Source organism: Apium graveolens, chromosome 9 (genome assembly GCF_009905375.1).
Source record: "Apium graveolens cultivar Ventura chromosome 9, ASM990537v1, whole genome shotgun sequence".
Lineage (NCBI taxonomy): Eukaryota > Viridiplantae > Streptophyta > Magnoliopsida > Apiales > Apiaceae > Apium > Apium graveolens.
This window is the reverse complement of record NC_133655.1, coordinates 270,661,263-270,684,743: the sequence shown is the minus strand read 5'-3', so window position 1 is coordinate 270,684,743 and position 23,481 is coordinate 270,661,263. Positions and strand designations below refer to the sequence as shown.

Below are 23,481 nucleotides of genomic sequence, written 5' to 3'. Positions count from 1 at the left end.
GGTGCAGGGACTATGTCTTTAGCACCAGTTTGCACTAAGTGTGTGCCCTGTGCATCCCCAGTTGTTTTCGATTTCTTCTTTCTAGTGTAAGTTTGAGGTGAGCTTGTGTCCCTAACCCTCTTGGCCTGTGCTCTTGGATGAGAGCTTTGTTCAATAGCCACATCCTTTTGGGAGGATACAACTAGAAGTGAGCTTTTTTCCTTTTTAAGCACTGCAGTTTGTTGGGAAACTGCAGTGTGGCTAGGCTGGGATTCACTCAACTCTCCAACCTTATCCTTGGGGTTTCTTTGATGTTCACCTCTTCCCTCACCTATCTTACTCTCCTTCACACTCCCCTCTTTGGCTTTGGTGGATTTTTCAACTGGTACCTTTTGAGAGATACCGGAGGGGGTTTTCTTTGATTTGGATTTAGAAATTACAGTTAATTTGGCAGCTTTGGTAGGCAACTATTTGGTCATTGTCACAGTTGCCATAGTTATGCCTGAAGTCAAAGAAATTACCCAATAGAAATTGCCTAAAATAGCCGTTTTAAAATAAACTGTAAAAATTTCACCCATTATCCGTCGTGTAATGCGTACAAACTGTAAGTATACTCGATGGATAATGTTCAGGGAATTAACGGTTAAGATTTAGACACTTCGACGGATGAGGATAAACTGTTATCCGTCGATCTTTAAAATATTCAAGAAAAGTAATTGATTTTTATTTACAATTTGTATATCGACGGATGACTCAACCCGATGGATAATGGTCATCCGTCGAGATACAAATTTTGACTTAGCCAAAATTTCATCCAAGACTAAAAATCAGCTAAATTTCTGGCTACTTTTCAACTTGCAAAATGGTTCAGATAAATTCAAGAGTAATTAAGCATACCTAACTCACTTACCAACCTAGAAAAGGTGGATTCATCCAGTGGCTTGGTAAAAATATCTTCAAGTTGCTTCTCACTTGGAACAAAATGTAACTCTACAGTACCATTCATTACATGTTCCCTTATGAAATGGTACTTGATGTCTATGTGCTTTGTCCTCGAATGTTGCACTGGATTTTCAGTGATGGCAATTGCACTTGTGTTGTCACAGAAAATAAGAATCCTTTCAACTTGCAAACCATAGTCTAGCAATTGATTTTTCATTCACAAAATCTGTGCACAGCAACTGCCAGCAGCAATATATTCAGCTTCAGCTGTAGAAGTAGAAACTGAATTTTGCTTTTTACTGAACCAGGACATAAGCTTGTCTCCTAAAAATTGACAGGTTTCTGTTGTGCTTTTTCTATCAATTCTGCAACCTGCATAATCTGCATCTGAATAACCAGTTAGATCAAAACCGGAATCTCTAGGATACCAAATGCCAAGTTTTGGTGTTCCTTTGAGATACCTGAAAATTCTCTTAATGGCTATTAAGTGAGACTCTCTAGGATCAGCCTGAAATCTAGCACACAAACATGTAGCAAATATTATATCTGGCCTACTAGCTGTTAAGTACAGAAGTGAGCCAACCATGCCTCTATAACTTGAAATATCCACAGACTTTTCAGTAGTGTTTAGTTCAAGCTTAGTTGCAGTGGCCATGGGAGTTTTTACAGATGTGCAATCCATTAGATCAAACTTCTTTAAAAGATCAAAAATATATTTAGTTTGACTAATGAATATTCCATCACTAACTTGCTTAACTTGTAAACCAAGAAAGTAAGTTAGTTCTCCCATCATACTCATTTCATACTTGCTTTGCATCAGTTTGGCAAACTTTTTATAATGTTTCTCATCTCTAGAGCCAAAAATAATATCATCTACATAAATTTGAACAAGTATGCTAGAGCCATTAACATTTCTGAAAAATAAAGTTTTATCTACAGTACCTCTTGTGAAGTGATTTTCCAAAAGGAACTTTGATAAAGTGTCATAACAGGCTCTAGGTGCTGCTTTAGTCCATAAAGTGCTTTCAGTAGATAATAGACATACTCTGGGAAATTTGGATCTTCAAAGCCAAGAGGTTGACTTACATACACTTCTTCCTCCAAATCTTCATTCAGAAAGGCACTTTTGACATCCATTTGATAGACCTTGAAATTGGCATGGGCTGCATAGGCTAAGAAGATTCTGATGGCTTCAAGTCTTGCAACAGGAGCAAATGTTTCATCAAAATCTATCCCTTCTTGCTGACAGTAGCCTTTAGCAACCAATCTTGCTTTGTTCCTTACTACTATGCCATTTTCATCCATCTTGTTTCTGAATATCTATTTGGTGTCTATTGGATTCTTTCCTGTAGGCTTGGGTACCAGCTTCCATACTTTATTCCTTTCAAATTGGTTTAGCTCCTCCTGCATAGCTAAAATCCAATCAGGATCTAACAAGGCTTCTTCTACCTTCTTTGGTTCTTCCTTAGACAGGAAGCTGCTATATAGACATTCTTCTTGAGTTGCTCTCCTGGTTTGAACTCTGAAAGAAACATCACCAATAATCAGTTCAAAGGGGTGATCTTTTGTCCATTTTCTTGGTTGAGGTAGATTAGCCCTAGATGAAGAGACCTCAATGTTGTCTTGATGTGTGATTGAGTTTTGATTGCTAGAAACTCCCCCTGAGTTTGTGGATCTTTGATTTGAGATAAGGGTACTTTCTATGGATGATCTGCCTTGACTTCCTGCTACTTTTGATAACCCGACGGATGGTGAATTTTGAGTACCGACGGATGAGGCAGGTTGTCTTCCGACGGATAATACAGATTGCCTTCCGACGGATGAAGCATTATGTAACTCGACGGATGTTGAGTTTTGTGCTTCATTTGTGGTAGATTTGTCTGCATTATCCTTAGACACTGTTTCTTGATCACTCTCATCATCACTTTCATCACTGACTATCTCAACATTGTCGAATCTGAGGCTTTCATGATAATCTCCATCTTTTAGTCCTTCAATCTTTTTATCATCAAACACAACATGTATAGATTCAACAACAATGTTGGTTCTTAGATTGTAGACTCTATATGCTTTACCAACAGCATATCCAACAAAAATTCCTTCATCTGCTTTAGCATCAAACTTCCCATTTTGATCAGTTTGATTTCTCAGAATATAGCATTTACAGCCAAAGACATGAAGAAAGTTTAGAGTTGGCTTCTTGTTCTTGAACAATTAATAAGGTGTCATGCATCTTGCTTGATTAATCAGAGAGATGTTCTGAGTGTAGCATGCAGTGTTTACAGCTTCAGCCCAGAAATATGTTGGTAATTTTGATTCTTCAAGCATTGTCCTTGCAGCTTCAATAAGAGATATATTATTTCTTTCCACTACTCCATTCTGTTGTGGAGTCCTTGCTGCTGAAAACTCATGCAAGATCCCATTTTCCTCACAAAATGCTCTCATGACATAGTTCTTGAACTCAGTTCCATTGTCACTCCTGATTCTTCTAACTTTGAAATCAGGGTGATTGTTAATTTGCCTTATGTGATTGATGATGATTTCACTAGCCTCATCTTTGGACTTTAGGAAATAGGTCCAAGAGAACTTTGAGAAATCATCTACAATTACTAGGCAAAATCTTTTCTTTGAGATTGACAATACATTGACTGGTCCAAATAAATCCATGTGAAGCAGTTGCAGAGGCTCTTCAATTGCTGAATCAAGTTTTTTCCTGAATGATACTTTAATCTGCTTCCCTTTTTGGCAGACATCACACAGTCCATCCTATATAAACTCCACCAGAGGAATGCCTCTAACTAGCTCTTTCTTTACCAGCTCATTCATGGTCTTGAAGTTCAAATGGGATAGCTTCTTGTGCCATAGCCAACTTTCATCTTGACTTGCTTTACTAAGAAGACAAGTTACAGATTCTGCTTTAGTTGAGTTGAAGTCAGCTAGGTACACATTTCCTCTTCTCACACCAGTGAGAACCACTTTGTTGTTTTGATTATTAATCACAACACAGGTTTCTTTGTTGAAGGTTACTGAGTTGCCTTTGTCACAAAGCTGGCTGATACTCAACAGATTATGTTTGAGACCATCCACTTAGGCAACCTCTTCAATGATGACATTATCCTTTGAAATCAAGCCATATCCCACAGTATAACCTTTGCTGTCATCTCCAAAAGTGATACTTGGGCCAACTCTCTCTTCAAACTCTGTGAGCAGGGTAGAATCACCAGTCATGTGTCTTGAACAACCACTATCCAAGTACCAAAGATTCCTTCTGTTTCCCTGCACACATCAAAATCAAATCAAGTTGATTTTGGTACCCAAGTTTCCTTGGGTCCTGCCTTGTTAGCTTTCTTCTTCTGTTTCTTAGGTCTTAACTCATTTGACTTAGGAATTTCAGATTTTTCCTTAGTCATTTGGGTTGGGCCTTTGAAACCACTAGATGCAACAGAATTATCATGCATGTTATGGATAACAGGAAATGACATACTTGGTGCAAACATGTTATTCCAGTAAGGCATGCTAAATGGCATTTGAGGCATATTGTATGCAGCATAATATGGATTAGGTGCAAATGGCATATTAGCAAACTGTGCATTCATGTTCTGTGTAGGCATAGCATTAACAGGCATGGGAGGCATGACATTCATGTTAGAGAATTGAGGCTGAACAGACATGGGAGTAGGCATGGCAGATTTGCAATTAACAGACAAATGATTTACACTACCACACTTGACACGGATTTTTCTAGGAGCATATTTGTTAGGAGTGTAGTTATTGTGTTTGTTAATCCCTACTTTACCATTCCTATTGTTTTTCCTTTTAGTCTCTGTTTTTACCTCTATCTTCTCAAGTCTGTCACTTAACTGTTTGACAGTCATGTGACCAACATTAGCCTTCTTCCCTTTCTTGGCTTGACTTGACTCTCCTAAAACAAAGTTCTTGGAAACAGACCCATACTTATCATTTAGCTTGGTTAATTTGGCTTTGCTAATGGGTTTACTTACAGCCGACGGATGAGGATTTTTATCATTCGACGGATAACACTTTTTGTTATCCGACGGATAGTCCTCATCATCCGTCGAGTCTACATCTGTCAGCAACCCATCTACCAAAATAGGTTCTAGTTTCTCCTTATTCTTTTTCCAGGCTTCATCACAAAAAGACTCAATTCCTTGAACCTTGGTGATTTGAGCATGAACATCTCTGGATGTTTTCCATGCTTTAATCACCTCTTGTTCACGATCGAGCTGCTTCTTTAAAATTTTTTTCTTTTTCAAGGACTCAGTTAATTCCTCCTTGGCAATCCTACACTCAATTTTTAGTTTCTCAAACTCAACAAACTGAGACTCAAGCACATTATTCCTCTCACTCAAAAACAAGTTGTTTTCTTTGATTTTAGCATTTTCTTTAGTGAGGGACTTAAGTGTAACACGCAAATGAAACAATTCTGCAGACATGTCATTTATTGCATCATTACACTCAGCTTTAGATAAATGTGCAAGGTTTGTAGTGATTACCTGATTGCTTGAGGAACTTGTCTCTGTTTCATCAGACTTGGCCATAAGGGCTAGATTGACATAGCTGACATCTTCATCTTCATCCAAGCCATCAGCTGCCCAGTCATTCTCTTGTGTACTAAAAGCCCTTTCCTTTTGTTTGAGTAGATCAAAGTATTTTTGCTTGTAATCTACAGACTCAAATCTTTTCTTACTGGAATCTGACTTTTTACACTCATTTGCAAAATGCCCTGCCAAACCACATTTGAAACACTTGAATTTTGATTTATCCACCATGTTTCTATTTGGCTTGGCAGCTCCAAAGTTCTTCTTGAACTTGAGCTTGGCAAATCTTCTTGAAAGGAATGCTAGGTGCTCATCAATGTCCTCCATGTCATCTTGGCTCAATGAATCTTCATTTTCTGTAGCTAGCCTTTTACCCTTGCTTTCACAGGCCTTTGAAGTTGATTCCATAGCTTCCATCTTCACTTCCTTCTCCTTTTCCAGATCAGCAACTAGTGCAATGGATCCTCCTTTCTTCTTTCCTCTCTCTATTCTTTCATCCTGCTCTATTTCAAGATCATAGGTCTTCAGAATACCATACAGTCTCTCCAAAGTAAACTCCTTATAATCTTGTAAGTTTCTCAATGAGACTGTCATTGGTTTCCATTCCTTTGGAAGAGATCTGAGAAATTTCAGATTGGAGTCTTTAGTCTGATAGACTCTTCCATGCAATTTAAGAGCATTCAGTAGCTTTTGGAATCTTCTAAAAAAGTCAGTGAGTGACTCACTTTCTTCATTGTGAAAATGCTCATATTGCTGAATCAGGAGCTGCATTTTATTTTCTCTTACTTGCTCAGTACAATCACAGATTATCTGTATTGTGTCCCAAACTTCCTTGGCAGTCTTGCAGTTGATAATGTTATCAAACATGTCTGCATCAACACCATTGAACAGAATGTTCATGGCCTTTTTATCTTTCCTGACTTGTTCAATATCAGGATCAGACCATTCATGCCTTGGCTTTGGAACAGATGGTTCAGTTCCTGTTGCAGCTCTCATTGGAACATGAGGGCCTCTTTCTATGCAGTCCACATAGGCCTCATCTTGAGAAAGCATATGAAGATGCATCTTTACCTTCCAATGATGGTAATTATCTTTATCAAGAAAAGGAATCTTGACTCCAACATCTTTCTTGTTCATCTTGCTGAATTGTTTTGATCTTTAAACTCTTTGTAGATTAAGAGCTTGCTCTGATACCGATTGTTAGTCCCTTAACAATATAGTAAGAATTACAGAAGGGGGGTTGAATGGAATTCTTGAACCTTTTTCTTGAAATAAAAATGTTCAACTCGATTATGGATATATTTGTTTTGATTAGCACAATACGGAATGTAAACTTGAATGAATCAAAATATAAGTAATTGAAAATAAGAGTCTTTAAAAACTTTCTGATGGATTTAAACAATTCCACCAGAGATATATATAATATATCGAGAGGACTCTGTGTGCAGAAATGCTCACAACTGCTTACAAAATAGAACTGCTGAGAATACAGGAAATGCTAAAGATTTTGCTTACAAAGATTTCTCTGTTTGTATGTTTCTCAGCTATCTCAGTTATTTTTCTATTTGCTACTCTCTTGTTTTATATATTACCAAGATTACAAAGTCAAAAGAACTGAACAAATATAAAATCTAACAGTCTTGATCTTTGTTGCTTTTCGTCCTCTATTACCCAGTTAATGGGCTTCCACAGTGTGTTTGTATCCAACTCGACGGCTGTGTGTCAGCTTTCACTGTTCAACTGATGTTTGAATCTTGATATGATCATCCGTCGACTTTCAGATCATCCGTCGATGACTTAATTGATCATCCGTCGACTGCTATGTTAAACATCCGTTGATAGTCATTTGATCATCCGTCGAAGCTTTGTTAATCATCCGTCGGTAGCTATTTTGGCACTTGACTTCATTTCACTTATACAGAATTACAAGACATTGCTTATGTACAGTTAATCAACCTATTCTGCATATCTAGTTAAAGTCAACATGACTTATATGCTACTACAGATTCTATACAAAGGTGCATACATAATTGTGCTACAAACTTATTATTACATAAGCTACTCACTCGATGGATAATAAGTTAATCATCCGTCGGGACTATAATGAGTTATCCGTCGGGACTAAAACTCTTATCCGTCGAGTGCTACATATTTTCACTAAGTAAAATCTACTTAGACATTTTGTTTAGGTGATCATCAAGTACACAACATATTCACAACATTATTTTTCATTTTTCACTTTAAAAAAACTACATTTTTAAAAAGAATTCTTTTAGATCAGCAATATTCATTGATCAAGATAATATTGTACAAATATTTTGAATTATTTTAATATTTTAAATTATTCAAATAAAGGTTATATCTATACTGTATTGTAACATTTGATTCAATGCATTTTATATTATTTAAGGGAAAAACATATATTGTTCAATAATTTGAAGGAATTAACCAGTTCAACTGATATTTATAAAATTGTATCGAACTGAAATTTTTTAATTTTAGGAGAATAGTATAAAATGTTATCAAATTATTATATGAAGAAATATTAGAGTCGTAATGAAAGAAACTTAAACACGGTTTAACTAACGATATAAATACAAATTTTCTTTTGAATTCTTGAAAAAAAATCATGAATATCAAGAATAAGTTTTAAAAATATATAATTCATTTTTATGTTACAACCATGATTGATACCTGGTTGCGTAAAAAATAGATATGGATTGTTTGTCAATGATAATGTGAATACCATATATAAATTATAGCAATTTATTTATTACATAATTTTAATTTATGAATAATTATAAATGCATGTTATTTTAATTGTCTCACTAGATGTTAATAATGATTATACATGTACATAAATCAGATATTTTACATATAAATAATTGAAACCATCATAATTTACTAAGAGATGTAACATACAATAATTTACATGCTAACACACACATACATATAACTTAATCATTATTAACCGAACCGTACTAATTCAGTTCAATCCCGATTTTTCAGAAAATATCTTACCAATAATGTGAAATTTTTATAATATCTTATGTTAATATAAATTAATGTGTTTGAGGTATTTATAGGATCAAGACAATTAATTATTTATATTAAAATTACTAACTTCATTGGTAACGCATTATTATTTTTGGGATTTGTCCCGATTTTAAGAATATTGAAATTTGAAATGAGATCTCACGAGATTTGTTAAAATTACGATGATATATTAAATTGATTTATTTTTCATTTTTCACTTAAAAAAACTACATTTTTAAAAAGAATTCTTTTAGATCAGCAAAATTCATTGATCAAGATAATATTGTACAAATATTTTGAATTATTTTAATATTTTAAATTATTCAAATAAAGGTTATATCTATACTGTATTGTAACATTTGATTCAATCTATTTTATATTATTTAAGGGAAAAACATATATTGTTCAATAATTTGAAGGAATTAACCAGTTCAATTGATATTTATAAAATTTTATCGAACTGAAATTTTTTAATTTTAGGAGAATAGTATAAAATGTTATCAAATTATTATATGAAGAAATATTAGAGTCGTAATAAAAGAAACTTAAAAACGGTTTAACTAACGATATAAATACAAATTTTCTTTTGAATTCTTGAAAAAAATCATGAATATCAAGAATAAGTTTTAAAAATATATAATTCATTTTTATGTTACAACCATGATTGATATCTGGTTGCGTAAAAAATAGATATGGATTGTTTGTCAATGATAATGTGAATACCATATATAAATTATAGCAATTTATTTATTACATGATTTTAATTTTCAAATAATTATAAATGCATGTTATTTAAGTAATCAATTGTCTCACTAGATGTTAATAATGATTATACATGTACATAAATAAGATATTTTACATATAAATAATTGAAACCATCATAATTTACTAAGAGATGTAACATACAATAATTTACATGCTAATACACACACATACATATAACTTAATCTTACTACATTAATAGTAGTGTAAATAAAAAACTAACATTTTCTCATTCATACACCCATTAAATTTAAAAAACTAATATTTTTCATTAAAATCAACTTTAATATTAAAAATAATATAAATTATACATTATTGTATATTATGATTAAAAGTCATTCTGACTTCAATTATGTATTTTTTATCTTTTTAAATTGAGTAAGTTAATTGTAAGTTGGTAGTGAACTCAGTAATAATATAGAGCACTACATATAGTTTATTTAAATAAAATTCGAGATTTTGGTCAACTTTGTATTCAACATAAATGTTAATTTTTAGCATTTTATTTGTAAACATACTAACGACATTATACGGATTAAATTTAATCATTTCGTTTTAAACGTACACTTACTAGCTTGTTTATATTCATTCATTAAATATAAAATAACGGGTAAGAAAAATATAATATAATAATAGTTGAGGGGATATTCACTCCGGAAGCATTCGAAACTCCTAATGTTATAGAGGAGAACATGGAGCTTGTTGGAGACAAAAACATATATAAGGATATTGTTAGAGTTGCTCTACAAACATTATAATTGCATGATGTATAAAAAAACTCTAGATAATGACTTGTGTCTGGGGTTAGTATGCTTAGTTTATTCAAAAGACACGCACGTTCTATGCATGTCCCATATATTTATTCAAGCGACATCTCATGGGACTAACGTAGTGATGAGATAATGGACATTAATATATTAATAAATTTTATTAATAAGCAAAATTTATTTTTAAGTGATATTTGGTTTTACTTTTTTGGTTACATCATTTTTTTTATCGCAGTGAACCCGTAGTTACTAGTCTTCGGGTGCGTACTGAGTAAACCCCATATGCTCACGCAATAACCTGCAAAACACGTGAATCAAAATAAACCGCACTTAAACAACTTTTAATGATTCATGTTAAGTGTATTATTTTTAACTTTTATTATTACAATATAACTTGTAATTCCATATATATTAGTTTTAGTCGTTTTTTGAATTTTATAAGCCATGTTTTTTTATTTTATTTTTATAGGTTTTAATCCTATTTTTGATTATATTTTAAAATAAATTGGATCATATATTGATCCAACTTAAGAGATTCCAAAAATATAAAACACGACCAAGTAATTAGGTCATGTATTTAAATTGGAATATTTTAATTTGGAACTTTTTAATTTGTTTGTGAAATTCGATTTTAATTAAATGATATGTTTATTATAAACATTATATTTTGGTTTCACCCCTAAAAAATAATAAAATTGTTCAAATCGTATTATGATTACAGTTTTATTTCCGTAGAACTCTAGATTATTTCTTGATCGAGTACTTGATTTCATATTATTACGGTTATGCCATATTTTGGTTTCACCACTGTATTTCAATTTCACGTAGAGTTTTATATTATTTTTAACGAAATAAAAATTGTTGAAATCATATTATAATTACAATATTTTTATTTTTCGTAGATTTTTTTATTAAAATAATAATATAAAATCCTTTATACATTGTATTAATAAGGAAATCCATCTTTTAAGGGGTACTTTGATTTCACATGTTCTTTGTACTTTTGATTTCATCTCTTTTTAAATCTTATTATAGCTATAAATATATCATTATAATTATTCTTTATTTAATTCGTAAATGACTTATAATTTATATGTAATATTTTAACCATTTTTTGATTCTTAAATAACACATATTTGTATTATTTTTATATAAATGGAATCGTTCAAGATTTATACCTATAAAATTCTATTTTAGCACCAAATTCAAATGTATACAGTTAAAAAAATATTTTATTAGAAAAAATAACCACAAACTATATAAAAACACATATCCAACTAACAATGATAAATATTATATGCAATTACTTAGTAATGTTGATCTAATATTTTGTTAAATTATCCGTTAATCACTTTGCTCATTGTTTGGCTAAAATTTTGATGTAAAATGTAAGTTATGTATTTTCGCACAATAAAAACATAATAACGTTGAGGTTATTTTTCTAATAAAATTGGAATTAATGAAAACTACATATAATTTCAAAATAAAAATTGTAATAATAGTATAATTTAATTCATTATATACTTTAATTATAATTTAAAATTACTTTCTATAATTATTATTACTTGTTGATATCGGGCCGTGTTTCGCACAGTTTACCAAAACCAAAACCAGTATATATTAAGGCAAGTAATCTTTCAAAAAGAAAAAAGAAAATATCGAGTGATTTTGTTTCTGATCAATAGTAAACAAAAGAAATAACAAAATAATTAGATTCGGAGATAATTAGCTTTTATATAATAAAGTTCCACGAGCATTTGACATTTGCCCACGTTAACAACCGAGCTCGCACAGCCGCACACACTCTAACTACCCCACACACTTTCACCACAACTGCTGTAATAATTCACCTACATCATGTAACATGTCCCTATAAGACACACACACACATGATCCCAAAACATAGGAATCAACAAACTCAAACTCAAACTCAAACTCAAACAGATCCAATCAATCATCAACACAACTCAAACCATGACTTCCATAGTCAACGGCTCATCACCACCAAAACTCAACTTCTTAATCTACGGTCGCACAGGTTGGATCGGTGGGCTCCTAGGCAAGCTCTGTGAAACTCAAAACATAAACTACTCTTACGGCTCTGGTCGTCTCGAGAACCGAGCTTCAATCTTAGCTGACATTGATTCCATCAAACCTACTCATGTTTTTAATGCAGCTGGTGTTACTGGCAGACCTAATGTTGATTGGTGTGAGTCTCATAAAGTTGAGACTGTGAGAACTAATGTTGTGGGCACACTTACACTTGCTGATGTTTGTAGAGAGAGAGGACTTGTGGTTATTAATTATGCGACTGGGTGTATTTTTGAGTATGATGATGAACATCCACTTGGGTCTGGTGTTGGGTTTAAGGAGGATGATGTTCCTAATTTTGTGGGGTCTTATTATTCCAAGACCAAAGCTATGGTATGTAATATGTTGTTTTATTATTTGTGTGTCTTTTCAAGTATGTTGGTTATGACCTTATAAGGCTTGTGTTGGTATGTTAGTATGTGCAGCGGCGGAATCAGGATTTTACGAAAGTTGTGATTAAAATTTGATGAAAACTGGATTTTACGAAAGTTGTGATTAAAATAATTTAATTGTAGAATAATCATTTTACTAGTGGGTTTTTTTTTATTCGAATACTGTTGGGCTGGGATCTAATTTTTTTTAATTGATTTTCGGAGGTTAATCGGGGCTTAGCCTAGGTTGCTTCCCTGCTGCTTCGGATACTAGAAGATTTATGCTTTTGTCTAAATGTTACTGTTATATGTCTTGTTTAAGTAATGGTTAGATCTTGGAATGTATTTTGATGAGTTATAAGTTCATGTTTGTTAGAATGATTGAGTCTTTGTTGGGGGTAATCATGTTTGTAGACGTTGTGTTGCTTTTGGAGGTTTGTTATGTATGAATGAATCTGATTTTGCGTTCTTCTTTTTGTTTGGAACTTGTCATTTTGAATGACAATGTATGGCTGTTTTATGGAAGTTGAAATGATGAGTTGCCTGAATTATAGTTTTGCATCTGAGATAGTTATAGCTCAGCTCTTGATTACCACAAGATCGAGAAACCGAGCTTTTAAAACCTGAGTTTTATAGTCCTGTTTTTGACTTTGTTAGATATAGTTTAGTAGTTTACTTGAGAATACAATTAATCATCCAGTCATGTTTTAGAAATGTTTATTTTCATTGTACTAATGTAAACATTATATTCTGATAAACTTTGGTATTGTAGATTGACAGTGTTTAATTGTATAGTATATTTTTAAATGTTGATTGTACTACTGTTAGCTCCTCTGATGCAAGTGTTCAAGATATAGAAGTATGAAGTAACCAGTAAAATTTTGAACCAATACTGTATTTTTCTGATAATTATCCATTTCCCTGATTTTATTGAAGGTGGAGGATTTGCTTGCAAATTACGAGAATGTATGCACTCTGCGTGTCAGGATGCCAATATCATCTGATTTGTCTAATCCTCGAAATTTCATCACTAAGATCACTCGATACGAGAAGGTCGTAAACATACCAAACTCAATGACAATCTTGGACGAACTTCTTCCTATTTCCATTGAGATGGCAAAGAGAAATCTCACTGGAATCTGGAACTTCACTAATCCAGGGGTAGTCAGCCACAATGAAATTTTAGAGATGTACAGGGATTACATTGACCCAAACTTCACATGGAAGAACTTTAATCTTGAAGAGCAGGCAAAAGTGATCGTTGCCCCAAGAAGCAACAATGAGCTCGATGCCACCAAACTGAAGACCGAATTCCCAGAACTGTTGTCCATCAAGGATTCACTTATAATAAATGTATTCAAGCCAAATCAGAAAACCTCTGTGGCTTGACGATTGGATCTATGTTTTTGTTGTCTATTATAAATTAAAATTTGTTTATAGTTCAGGAGATTGATGGATCTCGATTCCCTGATCTCATATTACATGCATATTGCTATATCCAGTACTGAATGATGTATTTGTGTTACATGATGATCAATAAACTGTAGTTGAAGTGTTATTTGGACATCTTTGTTTTGCAGTCTCCACGCTTATGTTGTTAGTTCTAGTTGAGCACCTAGTAATTCAGGTTAGGCGACCATATCATCTCTTTGATGACTCTGTAAAACAATAAAGATTATACATATAGCCATATAAGCAAGCAAAAATACTCTGTGATTTTATTTCTTTAGGATAGGTGTTACATTGGAAAGGGATCACCTATATCAGACACTCTGTGGATGCATGACTTGCATCCAACCAAACTGACATACATGTGAAGAACTAAAATGTTAAACTTCATTCCACCTTGTTGGTATTTGATTTAATTTACTTGTGACCGAATGTAGCTTTCTTCTCGTATAGAGAAGAGCCACTAAATGTTCTCTTTTTCCCGGGCATGGATGAGCTCTCTGCGAACGTATCTAGATTGTAAGGAGCCCCAGGAAGATAGTTGAACACGACAAGTGGAGTTCTAACCATATGAGTTCCATCATACCAGAAAATAGCACCTGACATGATTGGCTGTTGGGAGATCTGTGGTCCACTTACAGTCACTGTGAATGATTTTGTCTCCCCAACTTCAGAAAATGACAGGACCGAAGGTTCCACTGTGACATTGATGTTAATGGGTGAATCAAAGGTACCACAAGGTGGCATGGCAACAGCCATGTAGGTTGAGTTTGCTGCCCCTACATTAGTCACTGTCCTAGTGAATACACCCTGAATCCAATCACCATCTGATACATATAGAGAGAAAGATGGGTAATTAAGATCCCATCCTCTTCCAGGTGCTGTGTTATTACAAACACTAGTATCTCCGCTGAGAAGTTGCAAAGTGGTAGTGTTGTAGCCTTGCTTGCATAAAAAGTTAACATAATCTGCCTCGGATGCGTCAAAAACAAGTCCCGGACTCACTGCAAAAACTGGGTTAATCTGACCAGATCCATATGCGAATTCCAGATCTTTCTGTTTCCTTGGGTCCATAACAGTAGCTGATTGCATGAAGATAAGTTTGTTACTCAAATGTTTTTCAATAGGGGTAATTGGCATGTAGGGACTAGTTATGTTAATTTTGTTTGTAACTCTTACCTGTTGTCATAAGGGCAGACTTAATAGCAGCAGGAGACCAGTCTGGATGGACAGCCTTGACATGAGCTGCAGCACCAGCAGCATGCGGGCACGACATGGAAGTGCCAGAAATTATGTTATAATTGACACTCCTGGTATCAGCGTAGTAGATTGATGGAGGTGCCACTGGAGACCATGCAGCAAGAATGTCCACACCAGGAGCAGTGATATCAGGCTGGTTGTAGTGTAAGAAAGACAGTTAAAAATGGCAATGTCTAGTTTATGAAGCACCAGATGACACGAAATAAACACTTTACCTTTAGAATGTCTGGGCTAATTGGGCTGGGTCCTCTAGAAGAGAAAGAAACAACAATAGGAGCCATGACATCGTCTGGAGTCTCTGATACCAGAATTGTTGCAATTGGTTCCCTGAAATGTTTGGTTAATTTTAGTTAAAATTCGATACATCCAGTTTTATAATGAAATACTATGTGTGAACATAAAAAATATGTACTCTGTTGTTCTAATGTAATCAAGAACTTTGATGCCATCTTCTGTGCTGATAACAGTTGCTGGTAATGGGTAGTTGAAGGCGAAATCACTGTAAGTTGAATCAGCCATTATAGTACCCACACCATTGGCTAACAAAATGCCAGAACCATCCCCAATAGTCTCACAAAATACCATACTTCCTTCAACAATCTCTGAATTCATTGCACCCTCAAAGCAGAGACTAGAGAAAAATGTATTCGAACCACTTGTATAGTTTACGGCATCTCCTCCCCAAATTAATGGGTATGTGGTCCCATTGAGATCAAAACTGTTGATAGAGAGTCCCTGCAATTGTTTGATGCATTTAGATAAGGAGATATTGCTTGGAATCTGTTTGACATGGACTAAGGTTTCTCCCTTCCACTTACCTGGAAAACTTGTCCATTGCCAAGCACTGCTTTTGCCACAAATTTTCTATCAATGGTGCTGGCAGCAACAGTCAGAGTCCAGGGTGCATAGTTGGCTACTGACACTGGGCGAGGACCTGAATTTCCTGCTGAATTTGATGTTAGGATTCCATTTTTCATGGCATGGAAAGATCCAATGGCGATCGGGTCCTCAAAATAATCCATTGGTTGGTATGATCCTAGTGACACTGATATAATATCCACACCATCTGCTATGGCATCATCAAATGCCTTAAGGATATCTGCTGAAGAGCATCCAAAAGACCAGCAAACCTTATACATAGCGATTCTTGCACCAGGTGCTCCTCCTCTTGCAGTCCCTTTAGCTAAGCCAAGGTAACTTGCTCCTTCCACCTCACCTCCTGCAGCTGTTGAAGAAGTATGTGTTCCATGTCCTTCTGCATCTCTCGGGGATTTGAAGTCTGTAGTACCATAGAAATTCTCGCTGTTGTAGTAGCGAGCTCCTATGATCTTGCTGCAACATCACAAATTATCAAAGTTTAAATTAATTATATGCCAGAAGCCTTGATAATAACAAGTCTTTCTTATTTCCCTTGTCAGTCGTAAAGTATTAACACGCGATCCTTACTTGCTGCAGTTGAAATTGGGACCCTGACATGTTCCTTTCCACTTAGAAGGTGGCGAACCTAGATTGGTATCACTGAAGCTTTCAGACTCTGGCCAGATTCCTGTGAACGCAGAAAAACATGTGTACATTCAAGTTCCATTGTACATCATATCTAGTACTTTACTAGAGGATGATCATAATTTTACCAGTGTCTAAAAGCCCAATAATTACATCTCCTTCTACAGGACCTCCAACTCGGTCCTTGCTTAATCCAACAAAGTCCCAAGACCTTGTAGTATGCAGCTTTAGGGTGCGACTAGGAAACACTGAAAGGACTCCTTTCATTCCTACATACCATAACATTCTTATTAGTATTTCCGTCGTAAGCTGAATACGTCCTCGTTCGCGGATGATTCCATCTTTTTTTATTCAATTGGTGATAGTTTTAATAATAAAATAATCAACTTATGACGGACGGTGGTTTTGGTTGTAAATTATGACGACGAAATGTTTGTTCCGTCGTAAGTTAGGCGCGCATTAATTTCCTTCATGCGGTGGCCGTTGTAAATACCCTGATTTGTTGTAGTGTATCAAATTTATATCCATATATATATATATATATATATTAGCATGAAAATTACACCTGAAACCCTTGTCGCTTCTTCATCTGTCAGCTTGGCTGCAAATCCGTTAAAGCTCCTCCCATAACTGAAAACTAGTGTTTTCTTGGCAACTGAGGCACTGTAATAATACAGCATAGAGTGTTAACATTACTCAATTAGTAGAATCAATATCACAAGTCTGTACATGGTGAAGTGATCGTACCTTCCGTGTGCACTTTGAAGCATAGCATGGTGCGTAGCTGCAATGGATACATCTTCTTGAGGAAGATCTCCCATATACACAATATGAACCTGCAGATAAACCCATAGTTTCATTAAGCTGTTTTGTACTCTTTGCATATATAAAAGATAAGTGTGATTAAATCAAACTATCAAATATATTTACCTTCCTTTCTTGGCCCTGAGCATTAAGCACTATAGTTACAAGGAAGAGAAAAGAAAGAAACAGTGATTTAGCCATTGTTATACTGAACACTGTCAAGTAAAGTGATGGATGATTTAGACTTAAAGATCTGAACTATATATAGTGTTGGCTAGCTTTGATAATAGTGATGTCTATATCGTGTATATCTTAGGACTTTGCAGGAACAACATATATGTTGTTACAAAAATGGTTTTTGTTCAGTGATCATCACCTTGTTATTTTGTATTATGCCATTAGATTTTTTTGAATGGACTTTCTTCAGTCTCGATCATAAATTTCCTTGATTATATAGTATTTGTGTACATATCTTTGTTTTTACTTATAATAAGTCACTGAAATTGGGATTATCTTTCATGGTTACAAGAACTCAGCTAAAACCTGATATGGTTCTGATAAACATCAATCTGTATTAAACAATAACATCATAAAATGCATGCATTAATACAATTGTCAGACAAATTATATTGGAAACCAATCAATTTCTTTACATGAACGTAGATAGTTACATGAGAAAGTTGCCAACACATATATTAATATATGCACAAACATTGTGCAGAACGAATTTAAAGATTAAATGTATATGATATACATTTAGGAAGAATATATTAATCTATGTTTTAACTTGTAATAAAGGTCTGCATTGATAGATTTAAACCTGAATTCGAAATGAAAATCCGTGAATTACTAAATACAGAAAGGTATGGTAATGCTGAAGGGTGAAGGCAAAAGCTCTGGTATTCATTTGTCATGAGGTGCTTGTTTTGAACTTGTTGCTTTTCTCGGAAAGAAAGGCAAACTAGCTCTCACTTGTACGTTTCATTGGCTAATTGAACATACTTGATTGTTTTTGACAAAGTTCCAGCCCGGAGAGAAGGGAGAAGATATCAGAGATGGAAACAGTTTTTTAATATGTTTGTTTTCATAACCTTTTTGGGACCAATACAAATAGTTAATGTCTTTCGAACTTCTAATACGAGTATTCAACTAACAAAATTGAACGAACATCACTCATGGTCATGTATGTATGCAACTTAGTAACATGGAGTGCCAGGCCCCGTAACATCGTAGCCATCGGTGCGGTGGCCCTTCACACACGCGTTCTTTTTTTAAAACTATGTAAAATATAGACCTTGGAATTCAAAATTCGGATTCGATCCATTTCGTCAATCTCAAATGGGATTTATTTTCGGATTATAATATATTTGGAAATTATTCGGATCGGATCGGTTATGATTCAGTTTGATTATGATTCGGTTGGGATTTGGATTAATAATGGATGAAATTCGGATTAAGATCAGACAAATCCGGTTCAGATTAAATTATGTTTGAATATTTTCGGATCATAATTTTATTTATTTTTCAACTTGTGAGACTTCAAAAATATTTTTTTCTATCTATCTATACTTATTATCTATCTATCTATACTATATTATAATAGACCAAATATTAAAAATTTCGTCGATACCTATTTTTTGATATACGCTGATTTTATAAATTACCCTTACCTTATTTTAAAAGTTTTACTAGTCCTATCTATCTATCTATCTGTTTATATTATGTTATAATAGACGAAATATTAAAAATTTGATCGTCGACATCTATTTTTTGATACACATTAATTTCCAAATTACCCTTAATTTATTTTAAAAGTTTTATTAGTCTTACTAATACAATTATAATAGAAAAAGAATCAAAACCATTTTCAACCAAAACACGTTATCTTTTCCATTTCGCCTTACTAAAATAAATCATTAAAATTTCACTCACAATTCTTTAATAAATTAGAATCATAATATTATAACTACTAATAACTAACAAATTATATCTTTTAGCTAAAATACATTAACTTTTCAAACTATTTTTCTAACCAAACCTCCCTTATCTAGCTATTATATATAAAATAGAGCATATAGGGGCTGGATTAAATATTTTATTCCACTTAAAATTATTAAATTACCCATCATCAATAAATACAAATTAGTGTCAAATTTAATTACTTACATTGATTACACCTAACTCATTATTACTCCTCATCAATGGATACAAATAATTGTCATATTTAATAACATATATTAGTTACATCTAATTAATTATCTCTTCTATCTATATATAATAGGAGAACAAGCCTATAATTTCATGAGATTAAAAAGTCTCATTAAAAAGACTAAATTACCCCTGTTTTTAATATTTATATATAATATGTGGTTCGTGGGAATCAAACTCAAATTATTTCATTCAACTATACAACCTCTTACCACTATACCATATTGTCACATATGTTTTTTATCATACACATAATATGTGACTATAATATGTAACTGTGCTAAATGAATATTTTATTTAACTTTATATATACTTATTTGAATTTCGCAAAAAAAAGATAGTTAGTTGAATATTTGTACAGTTAATTTTAAATAATTGAATTCCAGATATAAAATTAGGCATAGTACATAAATAAATTATTATCTTATTTATTAATCATTTTTTGGTTTGAAGATATATCTCATATACTTTTAACATGTTTTTTATTATAAAAAGTAATTAAAATGTACATATATAATTTTATAAAAAATATTGAAAATAGAATCGCTTATATATAAATAATTTATATTGATATTACTTATTTAGATAAGTTCGAATTATAATGAGTCAATGCATTTTAGAACTTGACCCATTATTCAAAAAATACTCGAAATTTGACTACATGACCCGGCCGAAAAACATCGTCACATTCTAAGTTTAGTAAATTTAAATTACAAGCTCGGCGAGAATATCTTACCAATAATATTAAATTTTTTAATAACTTATGTTAATATAAATTAATGTGTTTGAGGCCTTTATAGGATCAAGTCAATTGATTATTTATATTAAAATTAGTAACTTCACTGGTAACATATTATTATTTTTGGGATTTGTCCCAATTTTAAGAATATTTGAAATTTGAAATGAGATCTCACTAGATTTGTTAAAACTATGATGATATATTAAATCGATTTATTTTTAATTTTTCACTTTGAAAAAACTAACTTTTTAAAAAGAATTCTTTTAGATCAGCAATATTCATTGATCAAGATAATATTGCACACATATTTTGAATTATTATAATATTTTGAATTATTCAAATAAAAGTTATATCTATACTATATTGTAGCATTTGATTCAATGCATTTTATATTATTTAAGAAAAAAACATATATAGTTCAATAATTTGAAGAAATTAACCAGTTCAACATATATTTATAAAAATTTATCGAACTAAAAATTTTTAATTTTAGAAGATTAGTATAAAATGTTTTCAAATTATTATATGAAGAAATATTAGAGTCGTAATGAAAGAAACTTAAAAACGGTTTAAATAACGATATAAATATAATTTTTCTTTCGAATTCTTGAAAAAAATCATAAATATCAATAATAAGTCTTAAAAATATATAATTCATTTTTATGTTACAACCATGATTGATACCTGGTTGCGTAAAAAATAGATATGGATTGTTTGTCAGCGATAATGTGAATACCATATATAAATTATAGCAATTTATTTATTACATAATTTTAATTTTTGAATAATTATAAATGCATGTTATTTAAGTGATCAATTATCTCACTAAATGTTAATAATGATTATGCATGTACATAAATCAGATATTTAGCATATAAATAATTAAAACTATCATAATTTACTAAGAGATGTAACATACAATAATTTACATGCTAACACACACATACGTATAGCTTAATCTTACTTTGTTAACAATAGTGTAAATAAAAAAACTAACATTCCCGTACATGCATACATTGAATTTCAAAAACTAATATTTTTCATTAAAATCAACTTTAATATTAACAGTAATGTAAATTTTACATTATTGTATATTATGATTGCAAGTCAACTAACTTCAGTTATGCATTTTTTATCTTTTTAAACTGAGTAAGTTAATTGTAAGTTAGTAGTGAACTGAGTAATAATATAGAGCAGTACATATAGTTTATTTAAATTAAAATTCAAGATTTTGGTCAACTCTGTATTCAACATATATGTTAATTTGTAGATTTTTATTTGTATACATACTAACGGCATTCTACGGATTAAGTTTAATCGTTTCGTTTTGAACATATACTTACTACCATGTTTATATTCATTCATTAAATATAAAATAACGGGTAAGAAAAATATAAAATAATAATAATTGAGGGGATATTCACTCCTAAAAGTGAGGAAGCATTCGAAGCTCCTAATGTTATAGAGGGGGACATGGAGCTTGTTGGAGAGAAATTTTATCTCCATTTCTTCAAAATTTGACTCAAGTGCCTATATAATGATATTGTTGGGATTGCTCTACAAACATTATAATTACATGATGTATAAAAAAATTCTTGAAAATGATCCGTGCCTCGCACGGGTTATTATGCTAGTTATTATTAATTTCACATTTGTTACCATTTTATTATTGAATATTAACAACCTACTATAATTAGATATCTAAATTTAATCATAATTCTATATATAGATTAAATTCTATTTTTTTGAAGACTCTCTATAATAACTTATTTTCAACAAATAAGTTTAATATGTTAGCTTATCTGGAATCGACAATGTTTGTGTATCAAGTATTAAACTCAAAAAAATACAATAGATATTCTCTTTATATACTTCTAAAAGAACGGGTTACAAGGGGTTTTTATAATAAAGTTGATATTTTATTTATATAGTCAAATCAAATATAAACTAATATTGGTTTGAAAATTCTGAATACATATGATAAAATATTAAAATGTTAAAATATCAAGTTTATTGTGATTAAAACAAAGTTTTACAACAGAAATGTAAATCATATTTCTTACATTAACCAGTTTAAAGATTTTTTTAGAGATATAAATAAAAGATTTATAAGATTATTGCAATGTTACAGAAATTGGCGATTTCGCCAAAAAATAGATGGAAGGAAACCAAAATTATGCATTAAAATCGGAGTATAAACATTTTTCTCATTTTCAGTCAAAATCAGCAATTTTATGATCAAATCGACAACTTACCGGTCAAAATTCGACGAATCACGCAAATGATTTAAGGCTCGGCAGAGAAGAAACTTACTATGCGAAGTTGAAATATACTCGGTTTGAGTTGATGAAAAGCTGTGCTTTTAAATGAAGAATCGAGACGGTCGTCGAATGAAAACCGAAAAGACAAGGGAAGAAGACATGGAAAATGAAGAAAAAGGCTTAAAGATTATTATGACCTTTTATTTTAGTGAATAATGCACACAAAACACTGTTACAACTTGGTATTACTGCACAAATGACAACATGGCAATTTTAAACATCTCAAGTTTAATTATTTTACATATATATTTTTAAAATAATATAAAATATGTTCGGTTTAGTGCCGATTTCATTTTTCGGTGATCGGATTTCCAATTTCTATAAACATGGATTACTGACCTAATTATTAATACATTTAATATAAAAAATGAAGTATACTGGAAAATGTATTCATATTATTAATTGTACAAATATTATATTTAATATGTCGATAGTCATATTTAGTTATTACATTTTTTGCTAAGGAAAGTAAGAATTGCATTATATTCATTATATCAATAATTATACCATGTAAATAACTGTAATAACTCTTTACATTTGAGTTATATTTATTTAAATAGTAAGTCTATATAATAATAGTTATAATAATAAAAATAATAAATGTAATTGTAATATTAATGTGAGAAATATGATTACAAAATCATGTTATCTAATGAGTGATGACTGACAAATCAAGTATTGTATCAACTA

The 23,481-nt window shown here is 32.0% G+C and overlaps 2 protein-coding genes across 2 annotated transcripts; one reads left to right on the top strand and one right to left on the bottom strand.

Annotated features, from left to right (window-relative positions):
- The first annotated feature begins 11,854 nt into the window (after nt 1-11,854).
- On the top strand, nt 11,855-14,071 carry LOC141684366 (bifunctional dTDP-4-dehydrorhamnose 3,5-epimerase/dTDP-4-dehydrorhamnose reductase). The gene is made up of 2 exons (XM_074489291.1): nt 11,855-12,469; nt 13,444-14,071. Exons 1-2 carry the CDS (start codon nt 12,020-12,022, stop codon nt 13,894-13,896), a joined length of 903 nt encoding a protein of 300 aa, XP_074345392.1. The 5' UTR covers nt 11,855-12,019; the 3' UTR covers nt 13,897-14,071.
- A 130-nt stretch (nt 14,072-14,201) lies between these two features.
- LOC141684365 (subtilisin-like protease SBT4.3) lies at nt 14,202-17,745 on the bottom strand. The gene is made up of 10 exons (XM_074489290.1): nt 17,650-17,745; nt 17,467-17,555; nt 17,285-17,382; nt 16,848-16,988; nt 16,663-16,762; nt 16,035-16,548; nt 15,629-15,951; nt 15,432-15,543; nt 15,136-15,349; nt 14,202-15,038 (listed from the first exon to the last, which is right to left on the bottom strand). Exons 1-10 carry the CDS (start codon nt 17,722-17,724, stop codon nt 14,374-14,376), a joined length of 2,331 nt encoding a protein of 776 aa, XP_074345391.1. The 5' UTR covers nt 17,725-17,745; the 3' UTR covers nt 14,202-14,373.
- Nucleotides 17,746-23,481: the final 5,736 nt, after the last annotated feature.

Coding starts and splice junctions, on each gene's coding strand:
- LOC141684365 (XM_074489290.1), bottom strand. CDS start 17,724: ATGGCTAAATCACTGTTTCTTTCTTTTCTCTTCCTTGTAACTATAGTG. Junction 17,556..17,649: donor CTCAGGGCCAAGAAAGGAAG/GTAAATATATTT, acceptor GTTTATCTGCAG/GTTCATATTGTGTATATGGG. Junction 15,039..15,135: donor GTCTGCCCTTATGACAACAG/GTAAGAGTTACA, acceptor TCATGCAATCAG/CTACTGTTATGGACCCAAGG.
- LOC141684366 (XM_074489291.1), top strand. CDS start 12,020: ATGACTTCCATAGTCAACGGCTCATCACCACCAAAACTCAACTTCTTA. Junction 12,470..13,443: donor ATTCCAAGACCAAAGCTATG/GTATGTAATATG, acceptor ATTTTATTGAAG/GTGGAGGATTTGCTTGCAAA.